The 23502-nt window shown below is 40.3% G+C and overlaps 2 protein-coding genes across 5 annotated transcripts in view; one reads left to right on the forward strand and one right to left on the reverse strand.

The window, feature by feature from the left end:
• LOC144052089 (succinate receptor 1-like) overlaps positions 1-23502 on the reverse strand; it is a 173570-nt gene that overhangs the window by 58683 nt on the left and 91385 nt on the right. The window lies entirely within an intron of this gene.
• LOC144052086 (muscleblind-like protein 1) overlaps positions 1-23502 on the forward strand; it is a 76490-nt gene that overhangs the window by 38029 nt on the left and 14959 nt on the right. For all 4 annotated transcript variants that reach the window (XM_077565897.1, XM_077565896.1, XM_077565900.1 and 1 more), the window contains exon 3: positions 18134-18304. In XM_077565897.1, the coding sequence (XP_077422023.1) occupies positions 18134-18304 (171 nt within the window). The remainder of the gene's footprint in view (positions 1-18133; positions 18305-23502) is intronic.

Below are 23502 nucleotides of genomic sequence, written 5' to 3' on the forward strand. Positions count from 1 at the left end.
AAACCTTTAAATGAGACTGCAGACAAACAAGGCGTAATGGGGCAGAGGCGGGGAAGCAGATGGAGAGGGAGCAACGGAACATGAACACGCCTGAGGACGCCCATCCGTCTGCTAACTCGTTTCGCTTCTTCTTTTTTTTTTTTTGGTCCCGGAGCAGCTTTGTGCGTCTGTCTGCTCGTGTTCGCGTCGTCTCGTCTCACTTTAAATGTCACTGACCTGCTGCTCTTTATTTGATCCTGCGGAATCTGGCCGCGGTGCACTTAGCATTTGCTTTCAGTCCCGCAGCACATAAACACACAAACTACTGCATGTTCACACACGTATTGACGTGTAAGCGGCATACAGGAAGTGAATAATGCAACAAAATATAGTCAATGCTTACAGCTGAGCTATTGCAGTCAGCATCTACTTTTTAATAGCTGTTGTAGCTCATCTTTGCTCCCAAAAACGTATAAAAACGTTCTATTTTAAATATTGCCATTGTCCCAAATTCCATGTTGTTGTTTTTTTTTATGCTTGAGCATATAGAAGGCTTTGATGCATCCTCTGACCTGAAAAGGACGCTTAATGCAATGGTAGTTATTACAAAAAAATGAGAGTATAAGAGATCAACCTGGACCATGTTGCAACAAGCTCTTTCCCCCACAGTTTTAAACAGATTTCTAATGCTAATTGCTGCAAAACAGAAACAAATAGAAGTATATTATAATAATCATATTATTTTTACTGATGAAAGAAGAGACTCTAATCTCTCTTTTGGTAGGTTCCATGTTTTATAGCAATAGAACACAATATTCTGTGGGCATCAGTCAAAATCCAGTAAAACAGTCAGGAGCGAAGGGGGTTGCTTCAGTGAAAATTGCCGGGAGTGAATGAGTTAATTTCTTTTGAACATGCCTGACAATGCGGAAGGAGAAAATTGACTCGCTGGGGTCAGAGAGATGAGATTAGCCTGCGCAAAGTGCGTTTGTACAGGTAAATTGCATGATCTCCCAATGGGGATGATGTAGTTGGGCGCAAGTGACCTTGTCAATTTGAAAACACCTTGAACCCCTGATCATGTGTCCACTCTTAAAATACGATGACATCCACCACACACGTCCACGGAGCACTCAATGTGTCTGCCTGTACCTCGATCAAATCCACCAAAATCGCCTTATACCACAAGTTAGACCTGGTTTTAGCGAGAATTCTAGTCTACTTGATGCGCCAATGTCTCTACTGCTTATGCTGGATTGTGGTTGAGCTGGAACAAAAGGCAGACGACACCCTGGTCTGCTGGCCACTCAATCACAGGGCCCTTCCCCAAAGTGCTGCCGCAATTTTGGAAGCATATAATTGTCCAAAATGTCTTGGAATTAAGATTAAGAAATCTAGTCCGAGTGCTAATGGATTCATTGATTGAAAAAAGAGCTGTGTCCTCAGACTTTTGTCGATAGACGTGTACACTGATCTCAGTGTAGGAGTGTGCTCCTGCCAAAGAACGAGCACGACCTCAGGAGGGAAATGACAAGTCATTCCTGGCACGCAATATTACGCTCTTGCCAAGCAATTAATTGGTCCGAAATCTCACACACAACATACGCTGTGTTTTTTTTTGTGTGAGTTTTTATAACCCCCCCCAAAAAATGTTTAAAAAAATATATAGATAGATTGTGCATTGGTTGTCATAGCTACAGAAATCTACCCGGTGACAGGCTGTTGGAGCAGGAAAAACATACAGTATGTGCTGTGTAGAAAGAAGTCTTCAGCCACCACATTAAAACGCAAAAGTTGTTTTAATGAAAATTTTCACTGCACTTATTTTGACATGAGCTGCAAAGAGACGACTCGTGAATGGAAGCGTAGGAACACAATAAGTAGTAGGACACACAAAATGTCAAAAAAAAAAAAAGGTTTTCTAGAGAAGCTGGAAGACGTTTTAATAAAGATGCCTTTTGAGTCACTATGGAAGCAAAGCAAGCAAAAATAATAATGACACTGGCAGTATATTTTTCAGGTTGGATAAAAAAAAAATTTAGCCTTGGTGGAGGTCTACACCCTACAGAATAATATCACATTATACAGTAACATTATAAAAAGAGCATGAAATGCGTAATCATTAAGTTTTTGTTGTTGAGCAAATACAAACATCTTAAAAATGATGAAAACAAGACTCAAGTGTCGAATTCAGTCTCTTTATTGGCAGCACGGCTGAGTCATGTGACTGTGGCACTGTCGCTGCCGTTAATCAAATGTACACCCGGCGTATTTGTTTATTTAAATTTGCTCAGTCTTTCCGTCTCGACAAACAACCTTAGCCGATCGCTCAAACGAATTAGGCGCCCGTCACTTGTTGTTTTTAACAGGCTGTTATTAACCGGCAGTCGTCAATGCGCTCGCGTCGCCATCACTCATGCTCTTTTAATTAGAAAATAATCAGAGTTAGATGAGAGGTTCATCAAATCTCATCTGTGGAGCCATCAGCCACAAAACAACACAAGCGTGGGAGATTTATCAGCCTTATGAAAAGAACTCGAGTACCTCCCCCTTTTTGCTTTGTTGTCGCTCTTTACATCAGGTTGGAATGAATACGTGAAGAGGAAAAGCCAAAGAAGGAAAGAAGGACATGGAATGAAGTGAGCGGGAAGAGGCAAAAAAAGAGATTATTAGTGCTAATTAACAGAAACCTAAGTGTTTATCAGCACTTTGTCTCGGTGCGGTATTGATCCTTTGAGACCAAGGTGGAGTGCTCTCTCTCTCTCTCTCTCGCTCTCTCTCTCTCTTTTTTTTTCATTCAAGGCACCTTTTATTATCTTGCCTCTTTCTCTAGACAGTGCATCAAGCCTATGAGATTACATAGTGTTGTCACTCACTCGGCAGAGGACACACTTGAAAATTATTATTAGGGTCAGAGCATCGACTGCTGTGAGGTCCCTATTGTTTTTGTAGAAATTATTATTCTCTGTAAAGAAACACATTTTTGAGATATGGGGGCATCAAATTTAGCCTTTCAAAATTCATTCTTAGCAAATAATTCTCAGTTGTAAATTTTAATTAGATCTACAAAAATTGGGATGCATATGCAACAGCCCATGACCTACAAGAAAGTCTTTTGGATGGATGCTATACCTAACAGCAAGTGCGCCATTTTGAATTTTGCCCTTTTTTTCGGCCTTTAACAAAAAACTTAAATTAAACCTAAATCTAACAGGAAGTCCGCCATTTATTTATTTTGGATTTGGGCACCATTTTTAGCCTTTTATTAGGGTTGGGTACCTTTCACAATTGAACCGGTTCTGTTCCAATTCTCGGTACCTGGGAATCGATACCGACACTCTCTCTCTCTCTCTCTCTCTCTCTCTCTCTCCCTCTCTCTCTCTCTCTCTCTTTCATTTTTATAGTCGTTGGTATGACCCTAGCCTGGAAATCTAGACTCACTCGCGGCTTTGTCGGAAAGTGAGTCTGGTCAACCGTCCTATCAGTCGCATTTCTGAAGCAGGGCAAACCTGAGCTAACAGACAGTGGAATAAACCAAGAGCGGAGTGATGTCAGAAAAGCGTCTCGTTTAATTTTTTTTTTTTTTTTTTGCGGAGACGGAGTAAAAATCCAACATCTAGCCGAAGAGAGACAGTGCTAGTGAATGACTTATGCTATTGCTGTAAAACTCACGAAGACGACATCACGCAAATAGACACATTTGATTGGCCGGCCTGTTTTCGGCTGGAGCCGAATTGCTGTCGCCTGTCCAGACTCACGTTTTCTCTTTCAAGAAAGTGGGTGTGGCTTGCCAGGCTATTATGACCCGGCCAACCTCCGAGTCTCAGGGCGGACACAAAATAATAATAAAAAAAAAAATCAATTTAACAATTACTTTTCAAAATATAAAACTTTACAAATAACAAAAACATTTTTTAAAACAAACAAACAGAGAGGAATAATAAAAGTAAAGGTATAACATTTTACAATTACTGAAGTATAACTAATACACATAAATTAACATTACAAAAAAAAAAAAGTGTGAATCAAAGTTCTGTGCAATGAACAACACAAGGAACAAAGTTAAATAGTAAATCTGTACTTCCGCACAGTCACAACTTAAACGACGTTTTTTCAGAACCGGAACATGGCCCCATTTGATTTTACGTGACTCGGTGCTCGGTAGTAGCGACCCAAATCGGTCCATACCACAAAAAGTACCGTCTTTGGTACCCATTCCTACCTTTTATAGAGGTAGATTTGACAAAATCCTCCTATAGTATAGATATTTTTTTCAAAGTGACTTTAAGTTATTGGATCCACAGCCTCGTTCTGACGAATAGAAACAAAATCCAATTAAAGGCATGATTACAAAAAAACATGTTTTTTTGTAATTCTTTTTCATTCTTTTTCCTCAAACTAGCCTGTTTATGTACTTAACTAAAGTGTAACAGGCAGAAGAGGAGTTGTCTTTCTTGAGAGCAGGCCTTTCTTCGTCCATATGCCGACATAGGGGAAGGGCCAGCCCTCCTGTCCATTGCTTGGTCGACATAAAACTATTACTTGGTGTTACAACGGGAATGCAATATGTAAGTGCCCCACATTAGCCACGTGTCCCTTATCAATAATGCAGTAAAGTAGAAGGCAAACTAACTGTTTCCTGCGTAAGTTTTTATCCGTCACATATGATGGATGTGCCTGCCTGAAGGGCGATGTGGCTGAAGTGCTTTTGCAAACTTACAACAGTAAGATGAGGCTCAAGCAAGGTTACGTTAGGTCGCGGGAACTATCAAAGTCACTAAATTGAATTTTTTTTTTTTTGTTTTGTCGAAAATAAAATATAAAGGAAAATTACAAGACAACTAAAACGACATTTTACGTCCTTTGTTTTCATCGTTGTCAATTAATTTAATACACAAGCCTTTGGGCGTTGATTTAAATGTACTCTCCTGGGTGGTAAACGTGACTATCGCTACCACGTGGCGTCACCTTTTCCCTGACAACAAAAAATAATAAAGATGAATTTGAGGAGGGGCATTTATTTGTTCAATTGACAATGCACCCGGCGGCTAATTGAGACGTGTCATCTAGTGAGCGGAGGCTTCCAGTTGAGGAAGTACAGTCTTTGCCCTGGAGAAGCCAATTTGCTGATTGCCCCGTGTGATTGAATCTCGACGACACGAAGTCTGACAGAGGGCGGCTGGGTGTCAATGCGCAGATTATAGACAGAGCGGAAAGAGTGAAAGTGAAGTAGTGATGGACGGCTACGCGCACGTTTAATGGTGTAACAGCAACGCTGATGGACAGACGGGAAAGTGAGAAAAAAAAAAAGAGCGAGATGGATGGCGGGCGGGCGAGTAATAACGCGGTGCGCGCCGCCCGTCGCGCGCGCGTGTGAAATTGAGGAATGTGTGTAATATCCCCTTTATTGTTGGAGCTCGTGTCTTGGTTGGACGCGGCGATTTCGTCAACAGACTTTAAGGGGATTAGGAGCAGCCATCGTGGCAGATAAGGCAGCTGGGCTGTGTTGTGTTGCCGTGACGACCCTCATCACTGCTTCCTCGCTGTGTTAACACACAAAAGCATCTTTTTTACTGTCTGCTCTTCTTTTCTTTTCTTTTTTTTTGCATGCTGACAGCGACACAGACAATTCCATTATTGGAAGGTGATCACCCTGCTTAGTCTGCCCCTCCCCCTACAGCCCTCTGCCTTTATGTTCAAGTGGTACAAGCCAACTTTGATCAATGCGTATTGATGAGGATGCAGCCAGAAGGTGCAGGTTTTGTCACTGTGTGTAGATTAAGATATGTCCGTAGATTGCTCTCCCATGATGCACTTTTGTTCTATGGGGAGAGATTTGTCTCCAAATTATTTACACAAACAGTCCTGAGATATCCACGTGTCTAAGGTCCGTATCCTCCTCCGTCCACAAGGAGGCGGTGTTGCTGTCTCCATTGAACGAGAGAGCAAGACGTCTCCCGATTCTTGTTTGAAAATGGAAATTGAAAAATGAAAAAAACGAGCCTTCATCTAATTCTCTTTTATTCGTTTATGTTACAAAAGTCAACAAAATGTGACCCTAATTTGTTTACGCTTCCTCAACAAGATGTTCTTCCTCTACTGTTAAATTTTCTTCTTCTACTCCGCTAAAGCAGCAGCAGCCAAAGAGGAAAAAGTGTGGAGTGTCCTCCAAGTGGCTATTCATTAGCAATGGTTCAACCAAGTCAACAAAATCTTTTTATGGCATGTCACTGGTGTAGCACCAAATAAAATAAAAATTTTTTTTTTTTTAAATCCAGTGTAATTAAACAAACTACAGACCTATGACCTTTAAAATTTAAGAAAATGGAATTATCCGATGTTTTCACTCACCTAACAAAGTAGTAAAGTCATACTTGAAGCAAATATTTCTATGAAAAACTTCTAGGTCATAAATATAAACTCGTCTAATAAAAAAAAACGGTAAAGTATTGCAGTAAATAAGGGTGGCGCCGTGTGCCGTATAACCACGTATTCTTACATCATTAGTCCAATTCGCCTCTCACGTCAGATCATCGTAAACCAAAGTCCCCCTGTATTAGATTTCATTAAAAGTGTACCTAATGTTGTAGCCATTTGGTGTGACTTTATTGCCTAGTCCTCAAATTCCATTGATATTTCTGAAGATGAGATGATGTCCTGCTGCTTATATTATTAGCTTGTTCCTCAACATGTCTATTCGAGCGCTGAATTCAGTGTGAGGATTTAGCAGCTCTACGGCGGTTTTGACAAAAGGATTACGAGCTCTATTACTGCTATGGCGCTTGTACTTGTGCGCTGAGCATTGTAGTACAGTAATGTACACGGTAATGAATGCTAATCCTCTCTTATCTGCTTTAACCTCGAGGCAATGATACAAGCTGCTGCAGTGACACGCTGCGTTAGGAGGCTATAGTGTGTGTGTGTGTGTGTGGTCACTATTAGCATGCTTGTCCATACTCGCAGTTGACAACCGGGTGACACCTTTTTTTCATTGTGTTTCTATGGAACATCAAGGCGTGCAGGGTCTGCCCCCCCCAGCCCCCCCCCCATGACTCATCATTTCATCATTGACATCAACATTTCTGCGGCCTTCCTGGCTATTTCACTGTAAATCCAAAATGTGTTCCTTTTTGAAATTATTATTTTTTCCCCTCTCCTTTGTTCCCATTTAACCTTCTGCAATTGTACTTTTTATTCCTTGAGTAAAATCATGGACTGACTGTTTCAAAGAAGCCGACGGTGATCTGGTTAACTTTTCTCTGTTTGGAGGCCATTTGCAAAACACGCTACAATAAGGCGGTGTTCACTCTATGGTTTGGGTCAAAGTAAAATAAAGATAAGTGGTGCGCACATTTGGCCTGGTTCACACTAACTTTTTTGTTTATCATCAGACTCAAGTCTGATTGGACTGCATAGTGTGACAAAACTGAAATTGCTAGATTACATGTGGGGTCCCTCAAGGGTCAATCCTTGGGCCGCTATAATGATGAAACTTAGCTATATTCTAATGCTAATGGCTGCAAAACGGAAACAGATACAAATGTACTTTTTTTTCCTGATGTAAGAAGAGACTCTAACCGCACACCCAATATTCTGTGGGCCTTGCGAAATCAGTCAAAATCCAGTAAAACAGCCGGGAGCGAAGGGGGTTGCTTCAGTGAAAATGGCTGGGAGTGAATGAGTTCATGCATATCTGTCAAAACTTTGGATGGCCCACAGTGCCATCCATGTTTGTGATTACAGACGCTCCCCACCTTACGAACGAGTTACGTTCCGGACGATCGTTCGTAAGGTGAATTTGTTCGTAAGTTGCTTCAGTGCTATATTTTGTATTATAATTTATGTTTAAAGCCTATATAAGTATATTGAAGGTTTATATAAGTATGTTTAAGGCTTGTACATGTAACCTGCATTGGTTTGTACTGAAAAAAACTTTTAATAAAATGGAGAGAATACATACAGTACTGTACTGTACTACGTATGTTAGAGAGAGCGACCGAAAGACACACACACAGTATGTACATGTACGTGATAAGATAAATAAAATGAAGTTTAACTTACTTTTGGAAGATGTACTCGATGCTTAAGGAGATGATGGAGGAGGAAGAGGAGGATTTTATATCATGAGAGATTCTTCGTCGTCACTGGAATCGGCTTCAAAAGTTATTTCCTGCTTCATGGGGACCGGCGTTTTCTTCCTCCTCCTCCTCGACACGTTGCTGAGCCTCCAATGAGCTCTCACAGCGCCAATCGTCGGTATTAGCGGCGGAAAGAAGCACTACGCGCAATACAAAATCGAACTTACAGCATTTATTTCCGAACATTTTTCGACATACTGTACGCGCAGAAATGTTCGTATGTACCGTTGTTCGTAACTCGAATGTTCGTAAGTAGGGGAGCGTCTGTATACTGTAAGGCTTTTCCAGCAATTCATATTACTTATGTTAAACTCTAAAGTGAAAAGTATGACGATTAAGATATTTTAAAAGACTCAACAACTGCCTGGAAAGTAGATTTCATTCATTTTTGTAGATGGCATGTATGTGAAATTTTAAAGCTTTAAAAAAAACAAATAGCTTTTCTTCCCCCTGACTGTTTTCATGTAAACATTCTCTCCTTTTTCAATCCAAAGTCAGTTTGTTGTTACATTTCTGGGATTTTTCAAGGCCTGCCTCCATCTCTTTAGCTGAAACCAAGTACATCCCTTAATTCTTCCATTCTCCAAACAGTTGATTGTGGCGCTGCGCTTGCCAGCACCCGGCCCATTTCAAGTACCAGCACGGGCCACCACTCTTGCATTCAACCGACTTATAATGCTCTTTGTGATCCCTCCTTGGCTCACTGAGTGAGAGATACAATTCACTCAAGCTAAGCTTTATAGATGTTGAATGGAGAAGCCATTAGAGTGTGAGTTGAAGGCTGAAAAATGGATGAATAGTTTGAGCATAAAGGCAAATTGACATGTTTGGCTTAAAGTTCAATTAGGACTAATATATGAATATATGCAGTATTATTATTATAGAATGCGCGCGCAATACTTTTGGAATAAAATGATACGAAATGATCTCAAAAAGAGACTTCGCTGCCTCCGTGTAACAGTTAATTAAGCAGATCTGCGAGTAGCATCACAGCTAATGATTTTGCACCATCATTAGCTTCCTGTGCTAACGATTGCGCCCTCCCTCGCTACTCATCACCACCATTAACACAGTCCCAGCATGCTAACACATCACGCAGCTAAGTAAGGCTCTTGCACTATAATTGAGATGTTGGAAGAGTTGAGGTCTAAAAGCTTTTGGCGAGACATTGTCGCGTTCTGACATTTGGAGCCCGGGTAGGGAAATTTCACTGTTGGAAACTTTCCAAGGCAATGAAGAGAACATAGGCGCTTTTAGAGGTGGCAGCTGCCACCTTTACCAAATGCCTTGCCACCTCTACTGTTGACAATAAATCTAGCAATACTAAATTGTATTATAAATGTTCATTACATTGTCTCCAGTGTGTTTGGGTGACCAGATATCCAGAATTAAAAACCTGGATGCTACAATTTTGCCGCAACTGAAATATACAATCAATTTAAACAAATTGAATCGCTAGTTAATCTTCGTCAACGGGGGAGACGGTCGACCGCAGTGGATAGTAGGACTACATTTCCTAACATTACATGTGAGCGCTAATGAGAAAGCAAATGTGTCTTTGGAAGTGAATAGGAAGGAATTTAACAGGTTAATTCCTTTCTTTTTTTTTTTTTTCTGGAGAGCTCAGTATTGTTCATTCGGTAATTTTACCGATTTGACATGTCATCATCATTGCTCTCTTTTTTTTTTTTTTTGTATGTGTGTGAGTATATGTATGTGCGTGTGTGTGTGCGTGCGAGTGTGTGTGTATTTATTAGTTCACCTAAAACCTATTAAAAAATCCCATACCGTTCACCTAAACCGAAAACTTCCAGCCAGAGTCGTGAGGCCGTCAGGAGACCCGAGGAAGGACCAAAGAAAAGAAAGGAAAGTGAAATCCAGCACCGACCAGTCACCACCCACCGGGTTAATTCCCTTTTAATGGGTTTATAATATGAATCGCTAGACAATAATGTGATTGTCATACGAATGGCAAAAAAATGGGGACACCGAGATTGGACCTGCGTAATATCGGGACAAAACAATGAGGATCAAAATCGGGTCTGTCAACCCTAGTTTAGAATTCACTCTCACTCCGACGACCGCTCAACTGTCATCTCTGGGAAGATCTGGAGGCCAATGTCACCGCTGAGGTGAATACAGAAACGGAGGTGGTTTGCAGCTCCTCAGTGTTTATGAACACACGTCGAGGAAAAGCAAAAAAGAAAAGAACCAGTGATTCTGATGTCAAGTTGGATGATGAGGGAGGCAGTGAAGTGGTCCCAGAAATCGACGACCACAAGAAGATTCGTTTGTCTTCTTTATCCAAAATTGAGAATGGAGAGAATGAGCCTGCGGTCAAGTCTTCAGACCTGAGCAGTCGAGTGAAGAGTGATGACAAGGATGAAGCAGGTTATGTTCCTAGTGTGGCCAAATCCACTAGGATCCCTCGCTCCAAAGGGCAGCACGACAAGAGGACAGCCCTGAGACCAGTCACTCCCAACTTCCAAAAACGCCACGAGGCTAATTTCAACAAGATGGAATCCATCTATGACTATATGCAGAGGAAGAACAAGAGGAAGATGGAGCCTGTCCAAGAGGGAAAGGTGGCGAAGGCTACTCGTGAGTCCTTGTTCAGCCCCGCTACCTACAGGTAGAGATGGGACGTTTGACACTGAGACTCCGGAGCATGTGTCAGCCGAGTGAGACAGACTGCTCGAAACAATGTATCAAAAATCCCCGATGAAACCTCCGTGATCACGTGCTGATGACGTATGCGGCTTTATGCGCGCTAATGAGATACCGGAAATTACGTAACTGATTCAAACCTTTTGGCGCGGTGTCAGGCGCACAATTCCCTCATGTAGACATTTGCTTCACTTTATGTTCACCTGGAAAAGTTAGTTATATGGTATGTTTCCAACAAAAGTACTCCCACAATGATGCATTTAAAGTTTCCAATTATGCATTATTTTTAAATCGTGTGTAGAAGATACAGGCTTGACCCAAGTATTTTCCACCGAGTTGCTATAAGCGCTTCTCCAAGACCCTCAGTCACATCTCCCAAAGACTGATGTTGAAATACTTGTCATCTGGCTTCACTGCATTGTCCCATCTCTACCACACGGACTGATCACCACCCGGGAACTAAATACACCCACACTAATTGGGTAACTAGCCACACCTGGGGCCAGGCACAAGTGGCTGAGGGCCCGGATTGGTCAACCCGCGGAAGGGCGGGAACCCACTCAGGGCCCTCAACCAAAGCGAGATCTTCCCAGACATGACATCAAGAAAGTTAACTAAGCTAGAATTGATTTGTGGTTGCTCAAGTTTATGTTTAATATGTTAGAATGGTCAGTCAAGTGTGTCAACTTTTAGCGATTGGGTTTTATTGAGGCACTGCAGCAGTGCTAACAACTTAGCTTACATGGAAGCTTTCTGTCTGGTTATACGAAACAAAATGTAAAAACAATACATTGTAATATTTTATATGGATCATTAAGCAGGGAGCTCATGTTTATTTACGACAAAACACAGCTGTAAGGCCGTAACGAGGACTACTCAAAACATGACACATTTGTCACAACTCCTCCACCCCACGGCAATACATAACAACAAAACATGCATGCATACATTTGGTGTCACATAGGGAAGACATCGTTTGTATCCGTTTGTGGCCATCCTTTGCGTTTAGGGAAAGAAGCGAATCAAGAGGATTGTTTTGCTGTTGCATTTTTGCTTTGCTTAAAGATTTTAGTGCTTCACTTGATATTGTGCTCGTCTTCATGGGATTACAGGGTGTTGAAATGATCCAGATATTATACGATACTGTACAAAAGGATGTTTCCCTTTTGATAGAAAGGGATCTCTATCTAATGGAGATCTATCAGCAAACAATTTGTTTATCTTGATATTTGTCTAAATCTGCTGACAACCAGTCCAGGGTTTGAGCCCGCTGTGACGCTAACGAGGACAAGTGCTATAGATAATGGATGGATGGATATTTTTAAGCCAGAGGGTTCGCTCGCCAACTCTTCGGGGGCCGGTTGATTTGACTGATTTCAACGCAAAGATAAGTTTAGGGGTGGGCAAGTTGCGCGGATGTTTTTGAGGGTTGTCTCTGAGGCGATGGAAAAATTGCAAAAAAAAAAAAAAAAACATTTATTAAATTTTTTTTTATTTATTTGTTTGTTTTTTTTTTTTTTTTTTTTAAAAAAAAAGGAAAAATTGCTCCCTCTGGCTCAGGCAGGCGGCGCCTCCCGGATTGATGCTTTTTTAATTTTTTTTTATTTTTATTTTTTTTTCTGGAGAGCTCAGTATTGTTCATTCGGTAATTTTACCGATTTGACATGTCATCATCATTGCTCTCCTTTATTTTTATTTTATTTTATTTTTTTCCCGGATTGATGCTTGACGTTGGGAGATGGGAGGAAGGGGAGGTGATTCCGGTTGATCTTATGTCACCGTGCTCACAAAAGCCCCATACAGGCTGTTGGATTATGTGATCTTTGATATGAGTCATTGTTGATGATAAAATGAATAGGAATCAATGTTTGAGCACGGGAATGAGATGTGCAGAAGGGCCCGCAATGCACAAGCCAGCCCTTGGAGGACGTATTGAACACCCAGACGCCTTTGATTAATATTAATAAGAGCTCTCTGCATCTGTCTCCGTCCTCTCAGTGTCTGCCTGACTTCTTTCTTCTCGACTCTCCCGCAAGTCTGAGTGGAATTCTTTCATGAGGGGATTCCGCAGACGCAAAAAAAAAAAAAACAGCAGTGACAAAGCAGTAAGAAAAGCGGCGTTGCCTATTGTGCAGTGCCCACAGCGCTTTCTCGGCGCTCTTTTTGATGATACCAAAGTCCCATTCAAAAGAGGATTATGGGATTCATATTAAGCCCGAGGTCATAACCAGCACAACATGATATGGTGATATTGCAGCAGTGGGAATGCAAGTAATGGAGTGTAAATCAAAATTAGGGGCTCGGGCATGACTGTTATGTTGGTGTCATGTGTACTCGGGCTACTTGTACGCGCGCTGGGGACGGCTTCACATTTTGTTTACTTTAGAAGTTGCAGATTGCTTTTTGACATTACCATAGAGGGCCGTGTAAATATGGTCGCATAATGGCTGCGAGCTATGAAGAAGATGACATCACCGCAACATAATCAGACCATTAGTAGATGGCAATGCTATGGTCGTGTCAACTTGGATTAATCAATTACGTCATGACACGTGAATATTTTGTTTTTCCAGTGGTCAGTGCTGCTCACTTGACTTCCAGGTTAACTCATTCACTGCCTTTGACATAAAAAATTCAATATTAATACTATTTCTATTAGTTTCACATTTTTCCCCACTTTTGTTAACAAGAGTATAGAAACCTAGATTTTTTTTATTGTACATTTAGAACAGATATAAAATTTGTGATTAATCGTGAGTTAACTAGTGAAGTCATGCGATTAATTACAATTAAAAAATGTAATCGTCTGACACCCTTCATTTTTTAATAATCTTTAGTTTTTTTAATTAGGGGCATCAGGTGAATTTTTGATTGTAATTACAATGACTTCACTAGTTAACTGACGAAATCACAAATTTTATATCTGTTCTAAACATACAATACAATTTTTTCATACTCTTGTTAACAAAAGTGGGAAAAAAAATTGAAACTAATAGAAATAGTTCAAATGAATTTTTGACGTCTATAGCCGTCAATGGCAGTGAATGAGTTAATCTTCATTGCACAATAGGAAAGTTGACTCGTCGACTTTTCTAAATATGTATTTTTTCACAACATTCACAAAGGCATTTTTTATTAAACACGTTTTATTCATTTTCAGTTGAATAAACGTTCAAATAAAATGGTTTTGTTGACACATTTTAGGATTTAGGCTGCTAGCAAAGCAAATAGTAATAGGGAGGAAGTGGTGACAGTGATGAGTAGGAGTCTGAGGCAACGTGCGCTCCAGTCATTAGTGTGGAAGCTCAGTCGACTCTCCGAGGGCAGGAGAAACACAAAAACCATTGACCGACACCGACACTCCTTTGAAGCAGCATTTAATACAACAATCAAAAACAGGAGCAGATAAAAAAAAAAAAAAAAAAAAAGTGAAACTGCTTGTGACACGTCTGGGTGAGTGACCTTTTGAGAATGGAGCTGATAAAATGCACGGAGCTAACAAGCATGCTAATATCGATTCGGCCTCTACGCTAATGGAAATACATCACCCAGATAATGTCTTGACAGTGCTATCTATCTTCAAAGATTTGGTCAGCTGCACAACTTCACTTGAATCTATTATATTGTTTTTTCCATTTTCTTAAAAGAAAAAAACTTTTTCTTAACCCCTTCAGACTCGCATTTTTTTTCTGCTGGGCAATTTATTTATTTATTTTTTTTACTGATTTTGACTCTCTTCTCACATAAGAACAACATGGACATTTTTTGGTGGGTTATCTCATGTTTTCATTTCTTATAGTGGGCGCCAGGATAGTATGGCTGAAACGTGTTGTAACCTTATAGCTTAAATGTAACATTTTTAACGTGTGGGTTAGGGTTCTCGCCATCCCTGATCTAAGGGGTTAAATAGCCTAAAATGTATTTTTGTTACAGGAAAACAAGTTTAGCTTTTACTTGAATTATCTAGGGGTGTCAAAATTAGTGCGTGCATTTTGAGTTAATTTAAAGGTTCTTTTACGCCACTAAGTTTTTTAAACGCGGGATTAATGACTGCGCCTTACTTGGAAAGCCTGTACTGGGGGAATTCTAGTCGCAACGCAAAGTCAAAATTTAGCAGTAATACATGTAAAAATAGTGCATATATTAGTGGAGATTGGGCTCAAGTTGTATTTTACAATTTTAAAAATGTGCAGAATTTCACAAGTTAATTCATGTTAAAGATTAGATGGCTCTTAATATGAAAAGAAAAATGTGCTGAGCTGTCACCATCTTACAAATGCCATTATGCCATCTAGTGGCAAAAAAAATGACCTCAACACAAATCAATCAAGATACAGCCACATTTCTATTGGTTAAAAAAAAAAAAATTCACTTTTATATTAACCAGAGTATGAAAATTTGGACAAAAAATATCATATTGTACATTTATTGTAGATTTAGAACAGATATAAAATGCGATATTGATATATAAGTCATGCGATTAATTACGATTAAAAAATTTCATTGCCTGACACCCCTAATTAATAATAATAATAATACATCAAATTTATATAGATATTTTCTAGACACAGAGGAATGGATACATTATTCATGCACTTACACATTCACACTCTGGTGGCGGTAAGCTACTTAAGTAGCCACAGCTGCCATGGGGCAGGCTGACGGAAGCGTGGCTGCCAGCGTGCGCCTACGGCCCCGCCGACCAAACACCAAACATTCCATACACCAGTGTGAGTAGCACTGGAGGTAATGCGTGTGAAGTGCCTTGCCCAAGGACACAACAACACATGACTTGGGAAGAACGGGGTTCGAATATATATATATATATATGTGTGTGTGTGTAAATAGAGCAGACTGCACGGTGCCACCCATTCGCAGGCAAACACAGACATTTCACATGCTATCATCTAGCCACCCATGGGGGTAATGAACCCTGAAAATCAAAAGACATTAACCAATTAGCTGCGATCAATAACTGCAGCCAGCACACACGAAGCGAGCAGGACCGGAGGCGTCAGTAATGTGCGCCTGCGGGCCGCGTGGGCCGACTGGGAACGCCGCGTCGCTCTAAGCCAATGACGACGGCGGGAGAACTCTTGGCATTCTCCACAGCAAAGTGTCTCCTCGCACTGTCGCTAGGCAGACTAGTCAGGCTGGGAGCGAGGAAATACAAAGGACGAGCGGGAGGCGACGCGTTTGCTCGCAGGTGTCACACTGTGGCGCGGTGGACATAATCTGGGGGGGGGGGGGGGGAGATAAGCAGTAGCGTGACAGGCAACCTTTAATTCCCCGTGGGAGCTCCGCGCGTCCCTCTATACAAGAGTAATGGGGAGCCGGATGAATGCGTGAACATGCCGGATGACAACACCGCAGCCATTCTCGTCTGTATTCAACGCCACGCATATCAGCGTGCATGTGAAAGGCAACGGGAATGAAGGGCAGCAATAAGATATGACATCTCTTTGGGGGAGTTCAGGCGACATTATGAGAGCGCAAATTGCATTCGCCACCTCCCTGCGTCTGCCCTGAGGGCGGCCGGGTGGATGTAATGACCCTCGGCGTGGAGAAGCCAGTCGCAAATTGCCCCCATCCCTCCTACTCCGGCTCTATAACGCTAGAGGAGAACGACGGCGGGGTGAGGTGTGCGGTTATTCCCGCCAATCAGGAACACATCCTGCCTGGGCCTCTTATGCGGAGAGATGATGGCAAATATTGACACTCGTCTCAATTGGAGGGGAGTCGATAATGATTGAGCAGGCCGCGTTAAGCATCCATCATCGACTCATGCTGCCTCTCAGGTTTGTGCCATCGAAACAACAGATAGTGAGGACTGTTGGTGTTTTTGGTTACTAACTCTTTGACTGCCAAAAACGTTAAATAACGTTTAGTAAAATCCTATGGAGGAGTGCCAAAGACGTTAAAAGACGTTTTTTTCAAAACTGAGGCGAAACTAACCATTTTCTATTGTTGATTACTGAAAAACGGAATAAGGTAGAAACAAACTTTTTTTTCTGATGAAAGATGAGAGTCCAATCTTTCATTTGGTAGTATGTGTGTTTCCATAGTCCAAACATATAATTTTCTGTGAACCTTGAAAGATCAGTCAAAATGCTTAAAATCGGCTGGCACCCACGGCATCCCTTTTCTGAAAACGTCTGGCATTTCTCGGTTTGTTCATTTATGCCCCGAAAGAAAGCCATTTTAAAATGTTGCAAATTTTGTTTCCCCACATTTCCACTTTTCTCATTTCACTGTCAGCGGTTGAGATGAAGTAAAATCTGAAGATTCTTAAGAGTCAAACGTCTAAAACGAAACAAAAACAATTCAACACTGTGTTAACTTTACCTTACTTTTAACTCGTTCGGATGCAGCCATTATAGGACATTGATCCGACCTCATGAAAAAAATTGCAAAGTCAGAGAACTATATAGAACTGAATTGAGGAGATTTTTCACTGGTTTCCCTCAATTTTGTGGCCTAAAACGCCGCCTCGTGACACATTTCCGGAGTTGGGCACGGGTTTCCTCTCCCCCACTGTTTATGAATTTCAGCACCTTTGTTACTTAGGCTATTATTACTTATTTGTACTTGGCCCAAGTCTGTTAGCACGCAAGCTAGCCAGTGGCTAGCATTTGTTGTGGCGGCCCCGCAACAGGATGTATGGAGGCTTTAAGCGGATATTATTTTCACCTCTCAAATATGTAAGGATGTGTAGGTATTAAATTAAATGATTTTTTCTGCCGTTGTTCCACACATTCATTGGATATGCCCACAGCATTTGAGAGCGGAGTCAAGGTCTGGAGTTGTTAGGATTTTGAAGCCTCATTTATAGTGATTGTTATTATCATAATTATTATCTTTTAAATTTGAAAGCATTAAAACTCATTTCTGGTGGTTCAAATTTAGAAGACAATAATATTTCTGAAATAAAATCAAAGACTAAATTATATGATCTTTCATATTTCCATTTTTTAAGTCATAAAGTAAGAATTTTAAGAATACTGTAATATGTAATTTTGTTCACAAAAGTGTTTTTTTTTTTTTTTTTTTTTTTTTTAACAAAATGCACAATGTCTCTTTTATGACCAATTCAGAATTATACAACCTTGGGAGGATTTGCCTGCACAGATTTCACTGTAGTGTGTTGCAGTCTGTTAGACAGCAAGGTAACTCTCGGTGTTATCTGCCTTTGGAGCTACTTTGTCATTTTGAGGGCTTCAAGAGATTAGAGAAAAACAGCAAGTACAGAGCTTAGGTTGCAAAAAGGCTTTAAAATTGTATCTTGAAAACAAACCGAGTAGTAGGCCCTGCTGTCTCTTATGGCTTCCCCGCATTCTGTTCTCCAACAGGGCCGCTGTTCCCGGGAGAACTGCAAGTACCTTCACCCCCCACCCCACCTGAAGACCCAACTGGAGATCAACGGGAGGAACAACCTCATCCAGCAGAAGAACATGGCCATGCTGGCCCAGCAGATGCAGATTGCAAACGCCATGATGCCTGGCACCCAGCTGCAGCCCGTGGTGAGGGGGGCGCACACCCACTAAATCAAGTTTGATAGAACCCGTATCCCAAAAAAACTTTAGGACGACTAAAAGCAGAGAAATGCTCTAAAATCGTGTCCCAGAATAGCGTAATCATTTCTTTTCTTCACTCTTTTTAGACCGAATGTCCTCATTAGTGAGGAGTGCTTGTCTTTTAATGTTACCACGGACACGCCCACAAATCGATCCCATCACGCGCGCATCCAAATTCGCTTCATCACTTCAAGGTGATGAATTGGTCAAAGAGACCGGGAGAACTGCGCTCTTAAACTTAAAGGAGACATAATGCTGCTTGTACACAAATAGTTTGGCTCTCAGGAGCGCCTTCCCTCGAGGAATAGATCGATTATCAGCGCCGATATTTGGCAATTTGACAAATATCGGCATCGGCCTTTTTTAAAAACCTGACGGCCGATAAGATATCAGTTTAAAATTGTGTTAACTGTATAAAACTTTTTATTCAGAAAATTATACGTTTATCATTTCAGTTATCTTGAAATTTTGAAAAACTTTGTTTCAACAAAGTTAAGAATTGGAGGATTTGTTTTGTTTTTGTCTTCCTTTGATTCCCAAATTTTCTCTTTTACTGAAAATGAATATTGGCTCCAAATTTCGGTGATTGGTCTCCTTGAGTACAAATAACCAGTATCATTATTGGCTCTGAAAATCTCTACTTCCCACTCTCAAGTGTCAAATTAAACAATCAAGAAAATTTGTTGTTTTTTTCTGAAATTGTGTCAAGGAGTGAAACTCATTCACTCCCAGCCATTTTCACTGAAGCAACCCCCTTCACTCTCGGCTGTTTTACTGGATTTTGACTGATTTTGCAAGGCCCACAGAATATTGTGTGCGGTTAGAGTCTCTTCTTTCATCAGGAAAAAAGTACATTTGTATCTGTTTCCGTTTTACACCCATTAGCATTAGAATATAGCTAAGTTTCATCATTTTAGCGGCCCAAGGATTGACCCTTGAGGGAACCCACATGTAATCTAGCAATTTCAGTTTTGACACACTATGCAGTCCAATCAGACTTGAGTCTGATGATAAACAAAAAGTTAGTGTGAACCAGGCCAAATGTGCGCACCACTTATCTTTATTTTACTTTGACCCAAACCATAGAGTGAACACCGCCTTATTGTAGCGTGTAGTGCAAATGGCCTCCAAACAGAGAAAAGTTAACCAGATCACGGTCGGCTTCTTTGAAACAGTCAGTCCATGATTTTACTCAAGGAATAAAAAGTACAATTGCAGAAGGTTAAATGGGAACAAAAGAGAGGGAAAAAAATTTTAATTTCAAGAAGGAACATATTTTGGCTTCACAGTGAAATAGCCAGGAAGGCCGCAGAAATGTTGATGTCAATGATGAAATTTTGTGTTCTATTGCTATAAAAACATGGAACCTACCAAAAGAAAAATTTGAGTCTCTTCTTTCATGAGGAAAAAACTAAATTTCTATCTGTTTCCGTTTTGCAGCAATTAGCATTAGAATATAGCTAAGCCAAGTTTCATTCATTAATCACAAATCTGTTTAAAAAAAAGTGGGGAAAAGAGCCTTTTTGCAACATGGCCCTGGTTGATCTCTTATACTCTGCTGCCACTTGCTGGCTGTTTTTTGTAATAACTACCATTGCTTTAAGCGTTTTCTTCAGTTCAGCGGCTGCATCAAAGCCTTGTATGCTCTAGCATTAAACAAAAAAAAACATTAAAAAAAATTATAAATACGTTTTGGGGACCATGCCAATATTCAAAATAGAACATTTTTATATGTTTTTGGGAGTTAATTTACATAAAAAATAAAAAATAAAAAAACAACACTAAGTTTCCTCACCCATGACATGATCAGCTTGGCTGGGTGAAGATCCAGAGCCACTTTTGAGTAATGGCTGGACGACACTATTCTGTAGAAGCACTAGGCCGGACTCACTATTGTCCTATCAATACACAGGGCGTGGAATACAGCCACTCACTTGCATGTGGTCAGACTCCACCAACCCCACCCCCTACAAAAAAAAGACCAAATTTTATCAAGACAATAAAAAAGGGTGTTGCTATATTTCTTGATCCTTGGACTGTTTTAAAATGCATAATGTCTCCTTTAAGTGTAAAGCTTACATGATTCAAAAACTGCTTGCACACAAACACAAACACACGAACGCGCATCCAATAGCTTATCACCGGCATCGAGCGGAAAGCCCCTTTGGAGAGGAACAGAGCCAGCCATGAAAGGCTTTAAAGAGGCGATAGATCTCTGTGGGGACGCCGAGCCTTCCCTTTCTGTTTGTGTCACGGCGAGAGAAAAGGGAGCATGGCGAAGACAGAGAAGGGCACAACACACCAAAGTGAGGCGACGCGAGATAAACGGCTGGAGGGAGGAAGAAGACAGGCGGGTCGAGTGAAGGCGATAGGATGACAGAGTGAGGACAGACGGCGCTACAAAGTCAAGCAAACACGCCTTTGTTGGGTATAAAAGGTGGGACAACGTTGTTCTTTTAAGGAATTGTCTGCTTGGAGTAGCTTTTTTTTTTTTTTTTTTTTAAAGCTTTCCCTGCATCATCCGATGTTGCAGGGTTTTCAAACTGCGAGCCATAGCAAAAATCATTAGCAATAAATTATGTCGTATAATTTAGCATACCAACATATGGAGACAGTGAACCAATAAAATAAGCACAAAGTAAAAAACAATTATTTCTCCTTTCCATACATTGGCCAATTAAAATCTCTGATATGATTCAAGATTCCAATTTTTTTTATTATCATGAACAGTACGGAAACATGTTCCCCCCCCTGTGTAATAAATTCCTATATTGCCTTCCACAATGGTTGTAAACATAATAGGGGGGAAAAAAGCTATAAAAGAGATTAAAAAAAGATAATAATGCAAAGCAAAAAAAAAAACCGATAGAGGCATAACACTACGAAATAACAACTGTGTTGTAAACCAATATGGCAACTGCTCAACTCAGGGTACAATTATGACATATTGCATAGCAAAAGGCGTGTTATTATTACAGGTATAAATTACTATCTTTTTTTTTTTTTTTTAAATAACAAAAAGGTATATTTCTTCTAGTATAGAGTTATATTTTATGTCAGTTAAGTCATCTTTTTTTTTTTTTAAATGAAAGGCAAAATATTATGAGAATAAATGTTATTTTTAAAGTTCAAAGGTTAAAATATAGTCAGGTTTCCATCCAATTTTTTAAGCAAATTTACTGAAAATGCGCAAAACGGACATGCAACTTAAGCCCCTTTTCCATCTGTTCTTCTTTTGCGAATATTGAGTGGGGACTCCGCCGCTCTAGGTGGCAGTATACACCATAGAGATGTGATCCACCACTAATTTCGGAAAAAGAGGACCAAGAAGCGACTGCGCCATACGATGACATCATATGCGTTTTCTTTTGTAATTCTTGATAAACCGTAGCGTTTTTTTTTGGTGCTGTTTTCCATCTAAAATTGCATTAATATTCACTTCTTTAATTAATTCCAAAAATATTTCTGTTTGTCAAAATGTGCGACGTTTATCCGGTCTTATTCACGAAACCTGATTCCATAGCCAAAATTCACTTTTTCCGATACGCTTCAAAAGTTAGTATAAAAACTTTTTTTGCGAATTTTGGGCCCGTTTTCAAATTTCTAGCATTTCCATTCAGTTTTATTTTCGCATTTCTTGAAAATTCAAATAAAAATGGGTGGATGGAAACCCAACTAATGGTTTCAGAGATTTGTTTCTAATTAAATGATACATGTTTGATTATATACGTTGGCTGCCGTTTGTATTTATGAACTTTAATTTGGTAATCACTCACTCGCCGTTTCAATCATGATCTTAAAAACTCTCATTAGTTACTCAGGAGCACTTTTGGGGGGAAACGTATTTTTTACAAAAACCGAGACTAAGAACAATCGAGGTGGGACTCACACCCAAAATCCCCGTTGCCAAATCGTGGATGTGTTTGGAAACTCATTTGAAAACAAATCAAGCACGAGTTGCTGATTGCTTTAAACACTTTCACAATGCTGTTAGGGTGTCAAGAGTGAATTTCCAAACGCACCCGATGTTGACGTCAGCAAACGAGTTCTGGTTGTTTGAACTATAGAAAAGTTTTTCTTCTTAGCTAAAAATGGTTAACTAGATTCCTGGTCGGTTTGCTGGAAAAAGTAAATCCTTGCCGTGGTTGCAAGCTAGCTCGAACAGCTAACTTGTATAGGAGGACCAAACGTCTGCTTTTTTTCCCAAAAAATGTCCACTTTTTTTTTTACATCCTGGGCATCCGGGGGGAGGTTTTACAAATTCATGAAAATGTTCATTCATTTCGCACTCGTCACTCAATCATTTATTCACCTTGCCCAATTATTCACTTTCTCATTGACTAAATCTCAAAGTCACTCACACATATCTTCACTTGACTCACTTAATGACTTATCAACACCCACTGTTACTCATTTACTAATTCACTCACCGACTTCAGTCACTCACAACAGCCTTCATGATATCAATCCTAATTGTATTCAAAGTTAAATCGATCGTTAAGATTTGCTTAATTGGGTGTACAGATTGACTTCAAATCTTCTTGATATTTCATCGGTGAAAGAAGTAAAAAAAAAAAAAAACACAGCAGCTTCATTTTAATGAATCCCTCAAAGCGTTTGCATGTCAAATGTAATGTTTACGCAAATATCTTTGATCAATACATCAACGCAGTGATGTCAAGGGCTGCGAAAAGGCACACGGGCGTGAATGAATCTCATCAAACTACATGAAAGCATTTTGTACATTTGAGAAAAACATCACAGTAAAATGATATTCCAGACATGGCCGTGAGTAGAGTTTGAAAAATATTTAGCGGATGACATCATCGCACTGACGAAGCCACATGACTTGAGATTCATTTCAATGACATCATGTCTGCCCCAGCCAAACCTTGAGCTATGCCTTGATATCAGTGCACCTTGAGGGGCACAAAATCCCCTTTTCAAGTGCACCTTGTGATAAGATTTCATTCTCCAGATGCTCCTGAAGGCAGCGCTGGAAATGCTACGGATTTCATGCCATTTTTCTTGATTTAATGAGAGCAGCAAGGAGTTTTTGTAGCCGGCCAGACCCTGGCTGCCGCCGATGCTCTATTACTCATTGTGTCCCGTTGGCAGGATCTCAAGGGACAACTCTTAGACTG

Source organism: Vanacampus margaritifer, chromosome 5 (assembly GCF_051991255.1).
Source record: "Vanacampus margaritifer isolate UIUO_Vmar chromosome 5, RoL_Vmar_1.0, whole genome shotgun sequence".
In the NCBI taxonomy this organism is placed as follows: Eukaryota; Metazoa; Chordata; class Actinopteri; order Syngnathiformes; family Syngnathidae; genus Vanacampus; species Vanacampus margaritifer.